The sequence below is a fragment of the Acanthochromis polyacanthus genome, chromosome 19 (genome assembly GCF_021347895.1).
Source record: "Acanthochromis polyacanthus isolate Apoly-LR-REF ecotype Palm Island chromosome 19, KAUST_Apoly_ChrSc, whole genome shotgun sequence".
Taxonomy (NCBI): domain Eukaryota; kingdom Metazoa; phylum Chordata; class Actinopteri; family Pomacentridae; genus Acanthochromis; species Acanthochromis polyacanthus.
The window spans coordinates 32,996,294-33,015,741 of NC_067131.1; the positions used below are offsets into that span (position 1 = coordinate 32,996,294).

General features: G+C 42.0%; 2 protein-coding genes across 51 annotated transcripts; both read right to left on the reverse strand.

Annotated features, from left to right (window-relative positions):
* Positions 1 to 301: 301 nt before the first annotated feature.
* Positions 302 to 6,153, reverse strand: LOC127531028 (multiple inositol polyphosphate phosphatase 1-like). Of its 50 annotated transcripts, XR_007937863.1 has the most exons (10): positions 5,405 to 6,153; positions 4,830 to 5,018; positions 4,556 to 4,756; positions 3,259 to 3,356; positions 2,778 to 2,908; positions 2,497 to 2,630; positions 1,427 to 2,058; positions 1,367 to 1,396; positions 1,127 to 1,186; positions 302 to 1,036 (listed from the first exon to the last, which is right to left on the reverse strand). XR_007937863.1 is itself a non-coding variant. In XM_051939098.1 (7 exons), exons 1-7 carry the CDS (start codon positions 5,775 to 5,777, stop codon positions 1,808 to 1,810), a joined length of 1,377 nt encoding a protein of 458 aa, XP_051795058.1. In that variant the 5' UTR covers positions 5,778 to 6,153; the 3' UTR covers positions 302 to 1,807. The 50 variants fall into 50 exon arrangements, 1 of the variants encoding a protein (XP_051795058.1); XR_007937865.1 differs by lacking the exons at positions 1,127 to 1,186; positions 1,367 to 1,396 and adding an exon at positions 1,217 to 1,276 and having other exon boundaries at positions 1,457 to 2,058; XR_007937864.1 differs by lacking the exon at positions 1,127 to 1,186 and having other exon boundaries at positions 1,337 to 1,396; positions 1,457 to 2,058.
* Positions 6,154 to 7,037: 884 nt separating this feature from the next.
* Positions 7,038 to 9,248, reverse strand: LOC110947641 (microfibril-associated glycoprotein 4-like). Its single transcript, XM_051939107.1, has 6 exons — positions 9,039 to 9,248; positions 8,808 to 8,966; positions 8,450 to 8,491; positions 8,152 to 8,227; positions 7,661 to 7,828; positions 7,038 to 7,501 (listed from the first exon to the last, which is right to left on the reverse strand). Exons 1-6 carry the CDS (start codon positions 9,042 to 9,044, stop codon positions 7,248 to 7,250), a joined length of 705 nt encoding a protein of 234 aa, XP_051795067.1. The 5' UTR covers positions 9,045 to 9,248; the 3' UTR covers positions 7,038 to 7,247.
* Positions 9,249 to 19,448: the final 10,200 nt, after the last annotated feature.

Sequence of the window (19,448 nt, forward strand, 5' to 3'; positions counted from 1 at the left end):
TTTTGCAAATTTTCTGAAATTTGGGAAATTTTTTTTGCTGAGTTTTTGGATTTTTTTTCAGATGAAGACACTGAATTTTTTGGTGCTGTAAATGAGGACAACAGGAGGGTTAAAGAAACCTGCAGAAGTCACGATTTTGGCTCAAAGATAATCGATCAAAAAGACCGAAAACCGTCTGAAGATGAGAGAAATTTGACCAAAGTTACTCAAAAATGTTCTGGAAGGACAAAATGAGTTTGTTCAAAATGATTAATAAAATAGTCCACAACTCAAAAACTGTCCAGAATGAACGTAAACAAACTGAAGTGTGAAAACTTTTTATTAAAGCTGTTCACCAGTAAAACCAGTTTGATCAAAGAAACCCGCAAAAGTCACGATTTTGGCACAAAGACGTGGAAAACATCTGAAGATCAGAGTCATGATAAAAGGTGAATAAATTAAGGATGAAGCTGCTTCCTCCATCAGCTCCAAGGCAATAATTAAGACTAACAGCACCACTCCTGGTCTGCTCCACCTGATCTACTGCAGGTTGGATCTTCTCTGAGCTTCTAGACGTTCTCATCCTGCTTTAGGTTCCTTCAGTTCTGCTGCTTCTAACCGAAGAAATCCTGAATCTACAGAGTTCAGTTGGAGAAACAAATCCTTTAAAGACCAGGATTTAAATTACAGAAGAAAAACTGTCTGAACTAAAACCCACAGCAGGTCAGAACATCATCTCATCTTCAGAAATAAACCAGCAGTACGACGACGATCCGCCAGAAACAAAACAGAAGAACCTCCAGATTTAAACCTCCATGAGGAACCAAACCTGAGCCTGAAACCACTTCATCAACTCCACTAAAGATAAAACGATTCTGTAAGAAAGATTCTCATCACAGCTACTGGAGATAGAAAACATCTACAGGAAGAGAAGACCTCAGTCCAGAGAAGAACATCTGAGGAGACCTCAGTCCAGAGAAGAACATCTGCAGGAGACCTCAGTCCAGAGAAGAACATCTGAGGAGACTTTAGTCCAGAGAAGAAATTCTGAGGAGACCTCAGTCCAGAGAAGAACATCTGAGGAGACTGTAGTCCAGAGAAGAACATCTGAGGAGACCTCAGTCCAGAGAAGAACATCTGAGGAGACCTCAGTCCAGAGAAGAACATCTGAGGAGACTTTAGTCCAGAGAAGAACATCTGAGGAGACCTCAGTCCAGAGAAGAACATCTGAGGAGACCTCAGTCCAGAGAAGAACATCTGAGGAGACTTTAGTCCAGAGAAGAAATTCTGAGGAGACCTCAGTCCAGAGAAGAACATCTGAGGAGACTTTAGTCCAGAGAAGAACATCTGAGGAGACCTCAGTCCAGAGAAGAACATCTGAGGAGACTTTAGTCCAGAGAAGAAATTCTGAGGAGACCTCAGTCCAGAGAAGAACATCTGAGGAGACTTTAGTCCAGAGAAGAACATCTGAGGAGACCTCAGTCCAGAGAAGAACATCTGAGGATACATGATGGTTTAGGTTTTATAAATAGATTATTTTCCATAATTCTGTTTCTGCAGGACTTCAGCTGAAACATGAGACACTGGAGTTCAGACTGTGATTGGACAGTGGCCGTGAGGGGGTGGGGCTTGGTCCAACAGGTGTGTTAAGGCCATGGTAGTCCGAAGGTCGGGGTCCTCAGAGCTCGGGGCCCTCAGAGGTCGGGGCCCTCAGAGGTCGGGGCCCTCAGAGGTCGGGGCCCTCAGAGGTCGGGGCCTTCAGAGCTCAGGGCCCTCAGAGCTCAGTGTTGGGGCCCTCAGAGGTCGGGGCCCTCAGAGGTCGGGGCCCTCAGAGCTCAGTGTTGGGGCCCCGGCCCCCGGACCTCCCCTCACACTCCCTGTGGAAGTCGCAGCCGTCCAGCAGGTGGCGGTAGGCAGCCCGGACGTCGCGGTACAGCGGAGCGTCATCCTGCAGCCCCGGGAATCGAACCGGTGACTCGTTGACCAGCAGCTGCAGCCGCGGACCTCGCTGGCAATCGAACAGTATGAATAGCAGGTTGGCGGCGTACGGGACAATCTGACTCGTCCGGAATGTCCGACCTGAGATGAGACAGGAGAGTTCAGACCAAAGGCAACGATTCAGACACGTCCCGCTGAGGATCAGCAGCTCCGATATCAGCCCTTATCAACTCATTTTAACAAAAACTTTTAGATATTATTTGTTGTTTTATTCAAATCTTTCAGAAACATTGTTCAAGAGTCCGACTTACATTATTTCCAGACCTTTCTTCAGTATTTTAAGTTTTTCAGCTATTTTCTTACGATTTTCAAGGCTTTATTAACATTTTGAGACATATTTTCAGGTATTGTGTTCATTTTTCTGAGAGGTTTCAATTCCTTTCAGTGATTTATTATTCTTCTTCCAGATTTTTTTTTTTACTGATACCATTATTTTCAACACATTTTATTTCTCTTTTAGAGACTTGTCACTCTCTGGTCTCTGATTGGACGTAGTGGTTATGGGCGGGGCTTGCATACCGTGCTGTGATTGGTAGTTGCTGGCTGTGGGCGGAGTCTGGTCCTTGTAGAGTCCCAGCAGGGAGAGGAGGGGGAGGAGCGTCTCAGCGTGACCCACCAAGATGGAGGCCGGCTCCGGAGACGCATCGGTGGACCTGAAGGACACGATCAATCAGTCAATCACCCAATCAATTGATCAGTCAATCAATCGATCAATTAGTCAGCCATCAATCAATCAGCTGATCAATAATCAGTCAGCCAATCAGTGATCAGCTCTGATGGACGATAGAAAGGTCACCGACCTGCGAGGACGTCCGGCTTTATCGAGAGTCCTGAAGACGTGATGGAAGAGCGGACAGCTGGACAGACCGCTGATCACATGACCATGAGAGCGTTTCCAGTACTGTTTCAGGTCTGACTGGTACTCCAGAACCTGCAGACAAAAACCAGGGAGAAGTAAACCCGTACACCTGCAGACCAGGCCGAGGAAGAAGTTAACCCATAGTCCTGCAGACCAGACTGAGGGAGAAGTAAACCCGTAGACCTGCAGACCAGACTGGGGGAGAAGTTAACCCGTACACCTGCAGACAAGACTGAAGGAGAAGTTAACCCGCACACCTGCAGACAAGACTGAGGGACAGATTTCTCCATAACCCTGATATCTGGCTCTTCTATTAGTTCTGGAAACCTTCAGATGTTCTGATCAAACCTGGACCAGCTCTGAACCATTCAGTGTTCCACATTAATCAGAACAAACAGAAACGTTGCGTTAATGTGTCGAACCTTAGCATCGCTCTCGTCAAACAGGAAACACCACGGAGAATGGACGGACCTGATGGACAGCTCGTAGGAACACAGGAAGAAGGCGGCTTCCACCAGATCTACGGCAGGAACACAGGGACAAACTTCAGTTCTAGAACGTCTCCATCCTCAACATCTGCTCACATCTACCAGATGTTTATCAGGGGCTATTTTAGACTGTTTCCAGATGTTTATCAGGGACTATTTTAGACTGTTTCCAGATGTTTATCAGGGACTATTTTAGACTGTTTCCAGATGTTTATCAGGGACTATTTTAGACTGTTTCCAGATGTTTATCAGGGACTATTTTAGACTGTTTCCAGATGTTTATCAGGGACTATTTTAGGCTGTTTCCAGATGTTTATCAGGGGCTATTTTAGACTGTTTCCAGATGTTTATCAGGGACTATTTTAGGCTGTTTCCAGATGTTTATCAGGGACTATTTTAGACTGTTTCCAGATGTTTATCAGAGAGATTTGCATTTTTCTGTGTGTCAGTGTGTGTAGATACTATGTGTATAATGTTCATATTCTGTGTGTATATTGTGTCTATATAGTGTATAATATGTATAATGTGCATATGCTGCATACTGCGTGTAAATACTGTGCATATAGTAGGGCTGGGCGATAAATCGAATTAATTCGATTAATTCGCCTTTTTAAAACCTTGAAAATTTGCCAAATCATAAAATCGAGGCGAGCTTAAATATATAACAATACAGATTCTTCTTCTGCCTTTCACCACTTGTGCACTGGCGTTTGCTTCCACCTCTCATCTCCTTCCACCAAAACGCTCACACCCCCGTCATGGTGGACAGAACAGCAGATGAAGAGTTGGTCGCCAGAAAAGGGCCTCATGTTACATCGATTATATGGAAGTGGTTCGGCTTTGACAAGACTGACACAGAACAAACTACAGTCATGTGCAAGGTTTGCTAAAGTACTGTGAAAACGAAGAGTAGCAGCACAACTAACCTCTTTCAGCACCTCGGACAGAGGCATCCTAAAGAATGGGAAGAGTGCTGCATGGCTAGCACTAGCCATAGCAAACAGACCACAAAGAAACAACAAAAATCCATTAAAATCGTAATCATCCAAGATGACTAAAAAAAAAAACAATCGAGATTTTATTTTTTGGCCATATCGCCCAGCCCTAGTATATAGTGTGTATTGTGTGTATTGTGTGTACATAGTGTATATATACTGCATACCTGGTGTGTACTGTGTGCATGCACTGTAGACTGTGTACATAATGTGTATATAGTGTGTATACTGTATACCTGGTGTGAGGCGGTGCTGAGGAAGGCCCAGCCTCTCAGCTATCCTCCTCCGGACAGCCTCCATCTCCTCTCCATGTTGGAACTTCTCCACCTCCATCAGCGCCGTGCGGTTGTTCTCCACGCCCTCCACGTAACCACGGCAACGCTCAAAGAAGCGCATCAGCTCGTCATCCAGCTGGTGGTCGTACTCTGGAGGAGCGTCTGGAGCAAGAACATCAGTGAACATCAGAACCAGAGCCAGCGTTTCCCAGCATGCCTCAGAGCCCCTCCTCACCGTGGCGACCGCGGCGCCGCAGCCCGTCCTGGAACGCCTCCACGCTGCTCACACACCGGTGCTTGGAGCTGCTGATGAAGGACACCATCCTCTTCCTCACGTTCTCCTCCGACAGCAGAGACGGAAACAAGACGGACAGACGGACGGCCAGGTGGAGGAGGTCCTCCCTGCCCTTCATCACCAGCTGACCTGAGGAGGAGCACCCTCATCATCATCATCATCATCATCATCATCACCACCTTCATCACCATTATCATCACCAAACACTTTTATATTTGTAATATTTACTGTAGTACTTTAACAGTATAACTGTAATATTGACTGTCATATTTACTATAGTACTTTAACTGTATAACTGTCATATTTACTGTAGTACTTTAACAGTATAACTGTAATATTTACTGTCATATTTACTGTAGTACTTTAACAGTATAACTGTCATATTTACTGTAGTACTTTAACAGTATAACTGTCATATTTACTGTCATATTTACTGTAGTATTTTAACATTGTATCTGGAGACTATCCTGGGACTATCTGGCGGCTCACGGTGCGCAGGTCTCCGGGTCTCTCACCGTCCATGTCCTCGGTGTACCAGGCCTCCCAGCGGCTCTGGATGTCCCGCAGCCAGCCCTCGGAGCCTCTGGCCGCCTCGGTCCGGACCAGCTCGCTCAGTCTGTGGATCCTGCGGATGTTCTTGACGGTCGGGTAGCGGCTGCCGTGGCGGATGACGGCGGTGAGGTGGACCGGGGAGCAGCGCTCGGTGGGCGGCGGCATCAGGACCGACATGTTCACGGACAGAACGTCTTGCAGCAGCCGCGGGTTCACGTCCTCGTACCGGGTCTTGGTGCCGAAGTACGCCGCGATGTGCGGAATGTCTGCCGGTGAAGAGCCGGAGAGGCGGCCGAGGAGCAGGCAGAGAGCCCCCGGTAAGAGCACGGAGAGCATGTCGGAGCGGAGCGGGGAGGAGAGTACCGGTTACCGGAGGAGGGTAACCGCAAGCTGGAAGACCTGACACCGGAGGCGGGTAACCGTCTTCTGCTTTTCTTTGCTGCTGTGTTGATGTTCCGGTTCTGGGACCTTTGACCGGAACTTCCGCCTCTCAGCGGCCGAACAAAAACCTTCCCGGAGTTGATAAATCCGCCGTTTCCCTTCAATCTGCAGCGGAAGATAAAGTAGTTCCTTTAAAAGAGGTCGAACCGAGGCTCCACAGAGACACGGGGTACGTTAAAACATCCGTTAGTTTCTGTAGTTTCTCAACAATCACCGAAACCGTTTCAAGTTACACAAGAACACAACAACTTCCGCTGAGGGAAGCCAAAATAAAAGCTTTGCGTGTCAAGTCAGCGTTTTGAAGCTTCCTGTGACCAAACATGAACATTTGTCCTCCTCTTTCAAACAGATGTGCTTTTTGTGGAGTTTTACCCTGAGCTCCATAATATTTAATTATGTACTGTGTACTTCTTAAAGACAAAAATGTCAACACTGAAAATTAGACTCCAAACGACATTTCAGATTTCTAAATGTCATCTGTGTTTTAATGAGAGCTAACTGCTAACAGGAGCTGTCCAGAGCTGCTAAAGTCAAAATTTAGAAGTTGTTGAAATGAATAATAATGAGCAGTAAAACCAGGAAGATTCACTGTGAGGACAATACACACTTTGTCTCTTTAGCTTAACATGGTGCAGTATTTCAGGAACTAAAATGTTAGTCTGTCTTAGCTAGCTAGCTAGCTGGCTAACATGTAGGCAGCTATGAGCAGTTGTTTTAGCTGCTGTCTGTCTTATTAAATGTACATGCAGCACTTTGATCAGCTGCACTCATTTTAAAAGGTGCTATTAAACAGATGTAATCATAGACTGTATATAAACATATATAGAGTCTATGGATTTGATCTGTGGCAGAAGCTAACTTTAGCTTCCTTTATTCCACAAGCTAACATGAGCATTAGCTTAAAAGTAGCTCCCCATTTTATCTTGTGATGTGAAAATATGAAATAAGCTAATGTGTGTATTAACTGAACAGAAGATGAAGTCCTGCAGTTTCCAAATTCAAATTTAAAACATAATAAAGCTAAAGTTGAACCAAACATGGAGGACTTTAAATGACAAAGTCTCCAAAGTTACCAAAACGTGTCAGACTGTCTGTGATCATTTCAGGTTCATCATGAAAATCAGACACAAAGACAAAGTGACTCCATCACATGGCTCCAGTTTCCTGTTTATTGATTCACATCAAACCTCCACCAAAGTTGATTTTCCAGCCAGCAGCTGCTCACATTCACCATCACCTGACTGCTTTAGTTACTGTGCTGGCAGCTGATGCAACCATCAGACCACCAGTTTGCTTCTAAGATTAGATGAGATTACATGACAGAAAACAGCACGCAATGTTCTGCTGTGGATTGGTCCTGAAGGTTTACTTTACAGGACGGATCTTCATGCTGATGGTCTTCAGGGAGTAGTCATAACCCTTCCAGGTGGACCATTCCACTCCAACTGCATAGAGGGTCCCATCTGCCCCCCAGCGATAAACACCATTAGGGTTTGTACTGTGACAGGCAGTGTACCAGAACGCCCCCAGGAATAGTCTGGCACAGTTCCCTCCACCAGAGTCCTGGTCTTTGTCGAAGGTGGAGAACCTCTGTCCATTGTGAGTACTCAGAGAGTCTCCTACAGAGAGGTCAGAGGGTTAGATGATCATCAGACTTCTGAAGGTGACAGAGGTGATAACTGGACAGAAACACATTCAGCTTCCATATTTTCTACTAAACCAAATAAATGCCATCAGCGTCCTGCTCTGAGCTCGTATCCAGGCTCTTACTGACTCACCGGCGCTCCCGTTGGTGAATCCAGACACATGCAGGGCGTAACCGTCACACTCGCCGTCCACGGAGAACGAGGAGTATCGGGCAGATGCTTTCCTCCCATCAAAGTCCTCCATGTCCACCAGCAGCTCGTAGCGTCGCTGCCGTGTCAGCTGGTGGATGTTCTCCAGACCTGCACACACACCGGATATTTACACTTGTAGTCCAGGTGTTTTCTGAGGAACAGTCACCTGAGTTATTGATTCAGTCCAATACTGACATTAAAGTAGGAAAACTCTTCAACAGACCTTTATGTCCAGAAGACATAAAGAGTGACTGCACTCAGACTGTGGAGGCGGTTTGGTTTTGGAGCTTCAAGACTCACTGTTGTCTTTATGGTTGGATTGTGTATCTTTGTGGTAGTTTTGTATCTGTGTGGTAGTGTTGTGTATCTTTATGGTAGTGTAGTGTCTCTTTATGGTAGTGTAGTGTGTGTTTGTGGTCATTGTTTCTCACCCAGCCAGTACTCTCCAGCAGGGTTACCGAAGCCCTTCTTGTACTGGTCCCAGGGTCTGTAGAAGTTCAAAGCCTGCTCTGGAACACCTGCAAACACAAAGCATCTGCTTTAATGTGAACAAAGCTGCTGCTCTGCCTCAGCGTCTTCATGTCTCCATCTTCTAGTCTTTAGAACTTTACTGATTAGAATCTGACTACAGGTGTGTGGAACATATGAGGGCAGAACAGAACCTCAGAGAACACTGAGAGAACACTGAGAGAACCAAGGTTCCACCTTTAAGGTGGCTTCTGGTCAAACACTCACCGTCCAATGTCCTCCGTCTGACTTCTCACAACGCACCTGCACACAAACACAACATCCCTTCAGGAGAACCACACTGCAGACAAATGTTGACCCACAATGATTAGACAACCGACAGGAAGCACAGACAGACAGCAGGAGGAACCTTTGTGGGAGTGTTGTGTGTCTTTGTGGTGGTGTTGTGTGTCTTTGTGGTGGTGTTGTGTCTCTTTGTGGTGGTGTTGTGTGTCTTTGTTGACCTCTTCCTAACGTTCCATCAGGTTTTCATCCTCATCAGATCATGTTAAAGTGAATGTGAGTCTTTCATGTGTTTGTGTGTTGAAGGTGGAGCAGCGTCCAGACAGGTGAAGCGTACCTTGACACCAGGTTTGGATCCCGTGGGGTAGATGGTGTACACTCCGCTGGTTGTTTTCTCGTTGTGTAGCTGGATGTAGGAGCAGTCCGGCGGCAGCTTCTTGGTCTTTGTGCAGCAGGTGAGCAGTGGAGCGAGGAGGAGGAGGCTCACCGACAGCAGCTGCAGATGAAGCAGGTTTCAGTGTGGAGGCAGATTCACAACACAGACAGCTGAGTCCAGGTACACACTTACCTTCATGGTCAGAGGTGTTGATGAAGACCTGGAACAGAAATGATCAGAGACAACGTGAGGAAAACTGCAGCCGGCCTTTACTCTGGAAGATGTGAGTCTGAACGTGTGCAGGTTTCCTGTTTGTAGAAGCTCCTCAGATGAAGTGGCTTTTATTTCCACGTCGTCATCAGTAGAAAGTAGAGGATGAACCAAACACACAACAGCAGAGCAGCTCCACCACAGCATTTCTATTGTGGTTCTAACAGGTTTTAACAGACCACCATCCATCGGCCGTAGAGCTTTCACTCTGCAACAACTCCAAATCTTACCAAGTCTGTTTGTCTTATTTTTAGTCCAAATGTCTCATCCCACTTGATTTCAGATAAATTCACTTCAGAGGCATTTCAGCAGATGGAGGGACGATGCATCTTAAATATCTTCGATCAAACAATCTTGAAATGACCTTGTTTTAAGTTGTATTTTACAAGAAACAAGGTTCATTTTACTTTTCATACAGTTTTCCAGCTGAGCTGTTATTTGCAGAAACTACACAATCTGGATTTAAGAAATAAACTCAACGTGATTCAAGTAAAAACCTTTTTTTGGAAAATGCCAGTTAGTTCAGATTGTCAAGTTTGCTAATGTGTTGCTGCAAATTCAAAAATAAATTGATTTCAATTCTACACTTGTTTACTTGGTGTGGAGTTATTTATAAATGAGGGAATAAGAACCACAGTCATATTTACAACTAATGTATTTTCAACCAACTGTATGCAGACGGATACCTTAAAATACCTTAGAGTCATGTCACTGTAATACAACCTAAAATAAGTAAAATACACCTTAAATTTTTTACTCAACATGAATGTTTTAAAAGCAAATGTCTACTTTTGAATTAAAAACAGCTGCTTTTGGGCAGAGCTGGCTTTCCCTAAAACACAATGAATGCTTTCAAAACATGACTAGATATTAGGATTCCAGCTACCTGTGAGAAGACATATCTGAAAATACTTCAGTTAATCTTTGTAATCTTTTTTCAAGTACAAGATTATCTTAAATCTGGAGAATTACCGCTATAATACAATTCAAAATAAATTTAATACGTCTCAAATTAGGAGGTTTCATGAAAGAAAAAATCTATTTATGAGTGAAAAACTGCGATTTTTAGCATGTCTGGCTTATTTTAAGATGGTAAAATATAACTTAAAATGAATTTTCTCAGATAATTTTAAGATCTCAGTATTTTAAATATCACATCTTATTTCCAGAAATCTTACCAAGGCATTTTTCACGTCTTCTATTGGCAGATTTTTTCACTTATTTCAAGGTAAAAGTTCCTTGAAATCTGTTTTTTTTTCTTGTTTTGAGAGGAGCATTTTTCTAGAGTACATCTGTCGTCTTTAGAGCAGCAGTGTCTCTGTGCATTAAGAACCAGTTTGTCCATCAGCTGCAGTGAGTGTGATGCAGCTTTACCTGTGGATTTACTCACTGAAACCTTCTTTGAAGATTCTGGAAACAAACTTCTGAACAGTGAAGATGGACTCAGAACCTGCAGACCAAAGAGAGAAGCTGAAGTCTGGATGGACTCAGTGACGTCTCAGCTCCATGATGTTCTGATCTGAGCTCATCTCATCTCTAATTATCCACTTTATCGAACTCAAAAAACAACTCTAGCAACACTTCCAGACTTTTAATCCAGTCAGAAGCTCAAGTTCTGTCTGGAGCAGCAAACGTTTGGTCTCAAAGCCTCCAGAGATGAAACATGTCTCCTCACTGAGCACCTGGACACCAGACAAACATCTCACCTGTCTGAACTCACCTGCAGCAGCAGCCCAACAGTCCACCAACGTCCCTGCAGCTCGTCGCCTCACGGCTTTTATCTGCAGAGATGGCAGCAGGCGACCAATCAGAGAGAGCCTCTGTTTGATGATCAGAACAACGACGTGATGTAGGACCAGGATGAGGGTGGACAAACATACCGGACATACCAGATCAGAATCAGATTTCCAGAGAGTTTCGGTGTCGTTGTATAAACAGAGCTGTAGCAGCAGAATGGTTAGTCATTTAACAACAAATTCAGTTATACTTTTCAAAAAATAACGTATTTACTGACTTCCAGCTTACAGAGAAAAACATTCCACAGCAACGGCCCTAACTCAAATGGTTGACTATTGGTAACGCGATCCTGAACAAAAGAAGCTGATTGGATCCATTTTTTTTAGCCTTTTCTGCAGCTTTTGATATTCATGATCATGAGTTATTGGAAAAATTAAAATGCTATGGATTTTTTTCTTCTGCTTCATTAACAGTCAACAGTTACTGACCAAGAGACAGCAGATGTTTGCTGGAAGTGAGTCAGACCTTAAATCTGTGAAACATGGAGTGCCTCAAGGAAGTTTCCTTGGGCCTCTTTTATATTCTATTTTCACAAATGATTTTCCTTTAGTATTAAATAAAGCTCACATGGTTCTGTATGCCGATGATACCACAATCTATTTAGCAGAACCAACAATCAGGGACTTAAATACAAATTTAGGAGTGGAAATGAAGTCAGTCTTTGAGTGGATTAATAGTAATAAACTTATTTTGAACGTGTCAAAGAGCAACAGTATGGTTATTGGAACAAACCTACATTGTGCTCTAATCAAAAGCTTGACTTAACCATTAATCATGAATCTATCAAACAAGTGAGAGAAGTTAAACTGGTGGGAGTTATTATTGATCATATATTATCTTGGGACAAACAAATAAAGAGAATTGTAACTAAAATTGGAAATACTCTGCAAAAACTCAAAATCCTACCAAGTCTATTTGTCTTATTTTTAGTCTAAATGTCTCATCCCACTTGATTTAAGATAAATTCACTGAACAAGAGACATTTCAGCAGATGGAGGGACGTGTTTTAAGACAACGCATCTTAAATATTTGAAATGATCTTGTTTTAACCCTCGTGTCGTCCTGCGGGTCAAACTGACCAGTTTTACAGTTTGAAAATGTGGGGAAAAAAATATTTTCACAGTGAAAATTTCTACATTTTCAAAATTTTTTGGGAAATTTTTGAATATTTTTTGGTGGAAAAAAAGAAATGTTAAAGAAATGTTTCTTTAAGAACATTTGGAAAAAATCTGAATGTTGATTTTTTTCACAATGTTCTTAAAAAAATATTAGAAGTTTTACTTATGTATATGGAAACACTTTAGATATTTTTAGGATTTTTTGGAAGATTTTTATTCCATTTTTTGAAAATATTTACAATTTTTATATATTTTTTTATTTTTATTTCTTTCCAAATTTGAGGATTTAAAAAAAAAACTTTTAAGGGAAACTTCAAAGGAAATTTCTTCCTGAAGATTTTGCAAAATGTTATAAATTGGAAGAATTTTTTGCTGAATTTTTTTATTTTTTCAGACAAGGCAACAATATTTTTTGGTGCCATAAATGAAGACAGCAGGAGAGTTAAGACCCCAAAGCTTGACAATCCTGGTAAAATATAACTTAAAATAAGTTTTACAGCTAATTTTATGATCTCAATCTTCTAAATATCAAGAAATCTCACCAAGCCATTCTCACTTGTTCCAGTGGCACATTTTTTCACTTATTTAAGGGTAAAAGTTCCTTGAAATAAGTGTTTTTTTTTCTTGCTTTGAGAGGGGCATTCCAGTGTATTTTGTCAATGCTTAGTAGATGTGTAAAATATCTGACACCACAAACCTTTGTTTCTGTCACACATGAATTATAGTCCAACAGTTTGGTCCAATGCTTCACTAAATAACAGAAAACTGCAGCTGTACAGAATAAAGCAGCACGAGTCGCTCTTTCCTGTGGAATTAAGGCGAATGTTTCTAAAATGCACGATAGTCTCCACTGGTTAGACATGAAAACAGATCGCTGTGCTGCTGATGGTGTTCACTGGGAATATAATCACAACAAAGACACCAGATGTTTTATATAATAAATGGTCTTTTAGTTTAGGAACACATAATTACTCTACAAGACGTGGTGCTGGAATCGTTTCACCTTTTCTAAATCTAAGTCATTTCCTCAGTAAACAGTCATCTACAGAGCAATGAAAGAATGGATTCACTCCCCAGTTATGAAACACAGCAGAGGAACAGACTTTATAATAAAACTAAAGATTATAATTTAACACAAAGTTTCAGTTATTGACATCCGTGGGAGCAGAAGCTGGTAAAACACAGTAATTAAACAACTTTAAATCTTAAACTTAAATGTAGTGGCTGCAATGTTCCACCAATCAGGCAGATTAAAGTTCTGCTGTACATAATGAATGGATGGAAGGTTCAGCGTTTCATTGTTCAGCAGACTGAGATCACGTTAGTTTCTGAGGCACATTATTCTTTAATCATTATCATTGTTGGGTCATGGCATCTTTGAAGAAGAACACAATCTGTTTTTGTCGTGTGCTTTTTGGTTCAGCATACATGTGTGTCATTTGTGTTGTACATGTGTATTCTTGTATGTACTGTCTGTGTGTTCTGTAGTTTTGCTTTGTATGCATTTTGTGTACGTGTTGCTCTTTGCTGTTGTCACAGATGAAATGATGAAGACCCCAGGAAGGATAGCAGCAGCTGCCTCGCAAAAGCTGACAGAGGATCGAAATAAAACATCATTTTTGTCTCCTTGTGGTTCTTTTGTGTTCAGTCCACAGTAAAGTGAGTCTTAGTGTAGAACGTAGTGAGACTGAGAGTGTAGAAGGTAGAAAAGTGTTCAGCTAACAGACCTTCAGACCAACTCATGGCAGCAGTTTGACTTCCAGCTGACTGACAGACGGACCTGAAGGAGGTGAAACCAGGATGCTGCCACATGACACCTGACAGATCCTGTTACTGGTTGTTTATTTTATGGCAGCAGTGAGACTGTTTTTAACTAACAGGAATCAGGTGAGACGCCTGTTAAACACTGTCCTGACCAATGTTCCCTCTAATTTTTCATGAGTCTGAGCAAACACACAGACTCCCTGAGCAGACCCTTGGACCACTGTGAGCAACATCAGACGTGTCACTGTGGTCACACCAGCATCCATCCATCCAAGTTACACGGTCGTTAAAAGAACCACATTACAGCATTTACATTTCTGTTAAAACACTTTGTCAGCAGGGGCCAGTTGAAGGCTGCAGTGATTCTGGTGACACTAAATGTATAAGAGTGAACTTATTGAATAATTTTGTCTCTCTTTGCTGTTGCAGACGGTCCCTGTTCACTCCATAGACACCAACGTTATTTCTGCAGCTTTAAAGACAGCTACTTTAGATAAACCTGGGCTTGTAGCACATCATCTGCCTTACAATGATGGGAAAGAGGCATCGTTTATGTTTTGACAACCTTTATCTAATGAGTTATTGATGCTGGAAGTCTGAATCTGTGAATATCTTTCCAACTTTACTGAACTCGGGGCCACAACCACCCAAGGAGTGGTTTATTTAATTTAGAAAAAAGCATTTAGTCATACTTAAAGCTTTCAGTGCTTTATTAACACAAAACTAAGAGTTCTGTGTTGTTTTATGATCACAGGTTCTGTCTGAAAAGATGTGGCATCACCAACTTATTCAAATCTTATGACTGATGTCATGAGACATTTAGAGCTGGAAAAAATTAGATTTGTATTGAAGAATCAAGAAAGAAAGTTCCACGAGGTTTGGCAGCCATTTATTGATTATTTTAACCATAAAACACAGCCTGATGGCAAAACTCTAGAAGCATTTTAACCCCAAATGGAAGGAAAGGATTTCTGACTTTTCTTTTTCTCTTTTTTGTTTGTTTGTTTGTTTTGTGTGCAAAGTATCCATGTGTATGTATGAGTGTGTGTATATATTATGTGTACATGTGTATATATGTAATTTATATTACAACATCTCTATTTCTGTGTCTCTATGATGCAAGAGCTAATCGCATCACTGCCGAACGTGTACATATACGTGTAAAGGTGTGAGGCATTCGTTTCACTGTTATGTTTGTATTTTAAAATGTGAAAAAACAATAAAAGAGATTTCCAAAAAAAAAGAAGATGTGGCATCATTTTAAACAGTGAAACCAAACTAATAAATGTAATGACCAACCTGTGTGTAATACTGGATTCTGCAAAAACTGAATGCAGAATACTGGACAAAGAAAGTCTCTACAGATATTTTTCCATCTAAATCTTATCTTAACACAGTTAATGTATGAACTCATTTATGTGTGTATGAATGTATTTACTGACTTATTTATTTAGTGCCGTTAACATATCAGAGTTCTGAGTGAGTTTTTCTTTAGATAGGAAAAGGTCATTTATTGATCACATATAGGCTATTAAATAAATGATTATTGAAAACTAAAAAGCATTTAAATAAAACTTAGGAGTTTATTGAGTCACTAAAATCCTGTAGAGTCTACGGCCACATCATCATGATTATAAGCATAATGTGGTAAATTCACAAACATGTACTGTAGGAAATCCAGCGGATCTCATCATGATGTTCCTTACCACATCGACTTCAGGAGATGATTAGATGATGATAAACTGTGAGCTGCTGGTTGGTTCTCTCTGTTCTCATGTTTCTTACATGTTGGTCTCCTGATGCTGCCTTACTTCAGTCCATGAGCAACAGAAAACACAGTTTTTCTTGTACCTATTACCAGGGTTCCAGTCTTCCCACTCAAACGTTTTTGCTTCTTTGGACGTCTTGGAGTTATGGGTGCAGACATTTCTAAACGCGCAGAGCAGTGTGCAGCAGCGTCTGTAACCAGGCAACCCATGGCAGGACCATAGAACCGTGCACAGAGAAGCATAGATATATATAGAAGACTAGATACGATAGCGCGCTGTAGCAGCCGGCTAAGGTGGCTTTACATCAGGACGTCTGTAAATGAGGTTGATTAGCTGCATAAATACAATGTGAACCACATCATTGGCTGGAGCAGCCAGTCACCGGTCACTCACTGACTCACACTGAAAAATAGCACAGAATGAATTGTTATGAATTTATTTTATTTCCAATTTAGGTTGGATGTTTTTTGTGCACAGCGCAGATTTTCTGTGCGCTGAGACTGTCAGGAGTGCGCAATTGGGCACGCACGCAGCTTAGAGGGAACAGTGGTCATGACTCAGCAGGTGGAACCAGAACATTCCTGTAGAAAGCAGCTGTGTGTTCTGGAGGTAAAACTCTGACTGTTGGTGCTTCAGCTCTCGGTCTTCTTGGGGTCTGTGGGTGGTTCCTGGAAGAGGTTCCATCTGGTTCTAAGGTTCTCCTGGAGGCTCTGGGTCAGTGTGGGCCCACATGCCTGGAGAGAGACTCTGTTCTGGACCAGAAGGCTTCTGAGAGACTCATCAGGAAACTCCTCTGGTCTTTGTCCCCGAGTCTCTGGATCTGCTTCAGCTTTGTGAAACAGATCCACTGATGGGTCTGCAGCAGTGAAACTGAAACTTAGATGGAAGGACTTTCAGTGAGCCTGGAGGAGGTTCTGATAAATGTTGGACCCTTCAGGAAGGGTTGTGTAGAGCAGGAGCAGAACTGCTGACCGGACTGGAGAGGATGTCAGAGCGAGGAAGGTCTGGTTTCACCTCAGGATGTGCAGTTATCCACTCAGAAAGTCATTCAGTTAGAACTGTGACTGTATAGAAACCATAAAAGATATTATATATGTGTGTGTGTGTGTGTGTGTGTGTGTGTGTGTGTGTGTGTGTGTGTGTGTGTGGAGGGATGGGTTTGCTTGATTTGAATGTTTTAAATGTTGTACAGTACTTTGTGTTGTATTTTTAAACCGTATGAAAAGTTCTCTAGAAATAGAGTTTGATTTAGATTTTTTTTCACAGTAAAGTGAGTCTTAGTGTAGAACGTAGTGAGACTGAGAGTGTAGAAGGTAGAAAAGTGTTCAGCTAACAGACCTTCAGACCACTGGTGTAGTCCAGGGTATACGGCGGTATACGGCGTATACCCACTTATTTTTCAGTTAGCATTGCGTATACCCACTTCTAATGCTCCCTGGTGCGCATCATTCAGTAATATCTGTGTGCCAGGTAGCCCTCTTTTCCTTAAGGATGATGAAGCCATGAACAACCCTCCTCTGCCTGTAATTGGCTGGTACATGCTACCTTCACTGATTCGATTGGTTAACTTTAGGGATGAGCCAATCAGAGGCAGAGTAGGGCGGGTCATACAGAGGAAAATTTTGCTAACACCTCTGTGGCACTCCAGTTGATTGACAGGTCTGCTTGAAAGATGCGCGGAAATGCGAGAAAGTCAGAATAAACACATTTCAAGTGAGTGACACGTATCGAGCGAACCTACTTTCATGGACAATATAATTCTCAGGTAAGTTTTAAGGTGGTTTCCAAATGAATCATTGTTTTAAACTACTGGCAACATGACTGCACATTTCAAGGAGAGGATATTTTGTCACCAGTGGTTAAAGCTGCAGTCAATTCCAGCCATTTTCAGTACAAAAAAATCGCTAATATTCTATTTGTAAATAAAAATATGACGAGAAATACAGGGAATATTGGACGCGCATCCCGAGGTGCATTTCCTTGAAAACGACCGATTCGTGGATTTTATACCGACTTCAGGTCATGTTTTGGACAAAATAGTTTACTGGCTTGTGTCATCTGGATGTAAAAGGTTGGATTATGGCCGTTTTTTGTGGAATATTTTCATCTGTGTGTAGTAATGAACCCGGAAATGTGAGTCGCGCTGTGTGCGTTGAAGCCGTGTACAGAGAACGGATGGATGGATATTCGTTTTTGTCGGACAAATGTGTTTTTCTCACCCGCTGTGGTAATCACATCTGAAAGTGGTTTATACCGGCGGATTCATGAGAATCTAAGCTTTCCATCGGCGTATAGTGTTTGTATAATCACTTTTGCAGTTTCAGACATTTAGCAAATTGTTTATGCAGATCTCAAAGTGTACCGCGGGCGGGACACTGAAGCGTAACTGAAGCGCAACGGGTTAAACTGAGTGTCGGGCCGAGTCTGACTAACGTTTAGAAAGGCTAACGTTATTCTAACGTAAGTCTGAAGCTAGCTAGATTGGGATAATGTGGGAAAACCTCTAGGCTGGTAGTTGATTTTAAAGTAAGTAAAAACACAAGAATGGGGACAGGTAGTTTAAGATTCGACCTAAAACAATATTGAGGTTTTATTCATGATGAAATATGAACAAGGATGCACTGTCAACTTCATATTTGAAGTATTTTATTTAAATAAATGTTCAAAAGTAACTGAAACACCATGTTTGCCTCATGATAAATACATGTTACATTAATCCAGTAATAACTACAAACTGCTCCTAATCAAGTCATGATAATTTTATAATAGTGGGCAAGTAGAAACGACTGAAAAAATTGAATAGAGTAGTCTTCTATGTCACTGTTTCTAAAACTGGGCGTTTTTCTGGACTAATTTTTAAAAAAAGGTGAAAATTAAGAGTATACCCACTTCTCCAGGGACCACTACACCACTGCTTCAGACCAACTCATGGCAGCAGTTTGACTTCCAGCTGACTGCAGACGGACCTGAAGGAGGTGAAACCAGGATGCTGCCACATGACACCTGACAGATTCTATTACACTGGTTGTTTATTTTATCGCATCAGTGAGACTGTTTTTAACTAACAGGAATCAGGTGAGACGCCTGTTTATCTCTGTCATGACTCAGCAGGTTCAGACATCAGGACTTCATGCTGGTTCTGTGAGTTCATGGAGACTTCATTTCATTTCTGTCTTTATTTGGACGGGACAGTGCATCTTAATGAACGTAGAACCTCATAGATTTATACAAGGTTGAGGAAAAAAGCCAGATTTAACATTAACATAGTGCTAATTACCATCTGTTGAAATGTGAGCAGACTATCAGGGCTGTAATCAATAATCAGTCCCAGTGATGTGATCAGTGTTTCTGCTTCATCTATTCCACCTCTGATGATCACATTTGCAGTCAGGAGGAACTTCTCATCTTCACTTCTGCGCTGATCTTCTCAAACTCTCTGTGTCTCTTTGGTTTTCTCTGTTTTTCTTCTCATTTTGGACAAATCTGAGTCTATTTCTGTTCTTCTTTCTAAGTCCTGTTGAACAGTTTTAGAGTCAGTCTGCAGCGTGGAGGTGGAACAGGAGTTCGTATTAAATTAGTTCTCTCTGATCGGTGAGTAAAGAACTTAACTGTCAGCACTTGAAATGGAATTGTCCAGAAATCAGCATACTGTGTTAGTGGGGTGTTAAAGGCCTCCAGGAACTCACTATCTACTCTCGTGAAGCTTCTGACACAACTGACATACCATAAAATGAACTGGGACTGCCTCACATCAGTGTGTGACCCAGTGAGAGCAGCGTGTGAATCTTTAAACTCTATACAGTTGGTTAACTCGCCTGTGGACCTTATTCCTGATGCCCTCACATATCTACACTCATTGACTTCATTTTAACAAATATGTCTTT

Coding starts and splice junctions, on each gene's coding strand:
- LOC127531028 (XM_051939098.1), bottom strand. CDS start 5,777: ATGCTCTCCGTGCTCTTACCGGGGGCTCTCTGCCTGCTCCTCGGCCGC. Junction 3,357..4,555: donor TCAGCACCGCCTCACACCAG/GTATACAGTATA, acceptor TTCCTGCCGTAG/ATCTGGTGGAAGCCGCCTTC. Junction 2,059..2,496: donor CAACTACCAATCACAGCACG/GTATGCAAGCCC, acceptor GTCTCATCTCAG/GTCGGACATTCCGGACGAGT.
- LOC110947641 (XM_051939107.1), bottom strand. Junction 8,228..8,449: donor GAGGACATTGGACGGTGAGT/GTTTGACCAGAA, acceptor GGTGTTCCAGAG/CAGGCTTTGAACTTCTACAG. Junction 7,829..8,151: donor TGCTGGAGAGTACTGGCTGG/GTGAGAAACAAT, acceptor GTGTGTGTGCAG/GTCTGGAGAACATCCACCAG.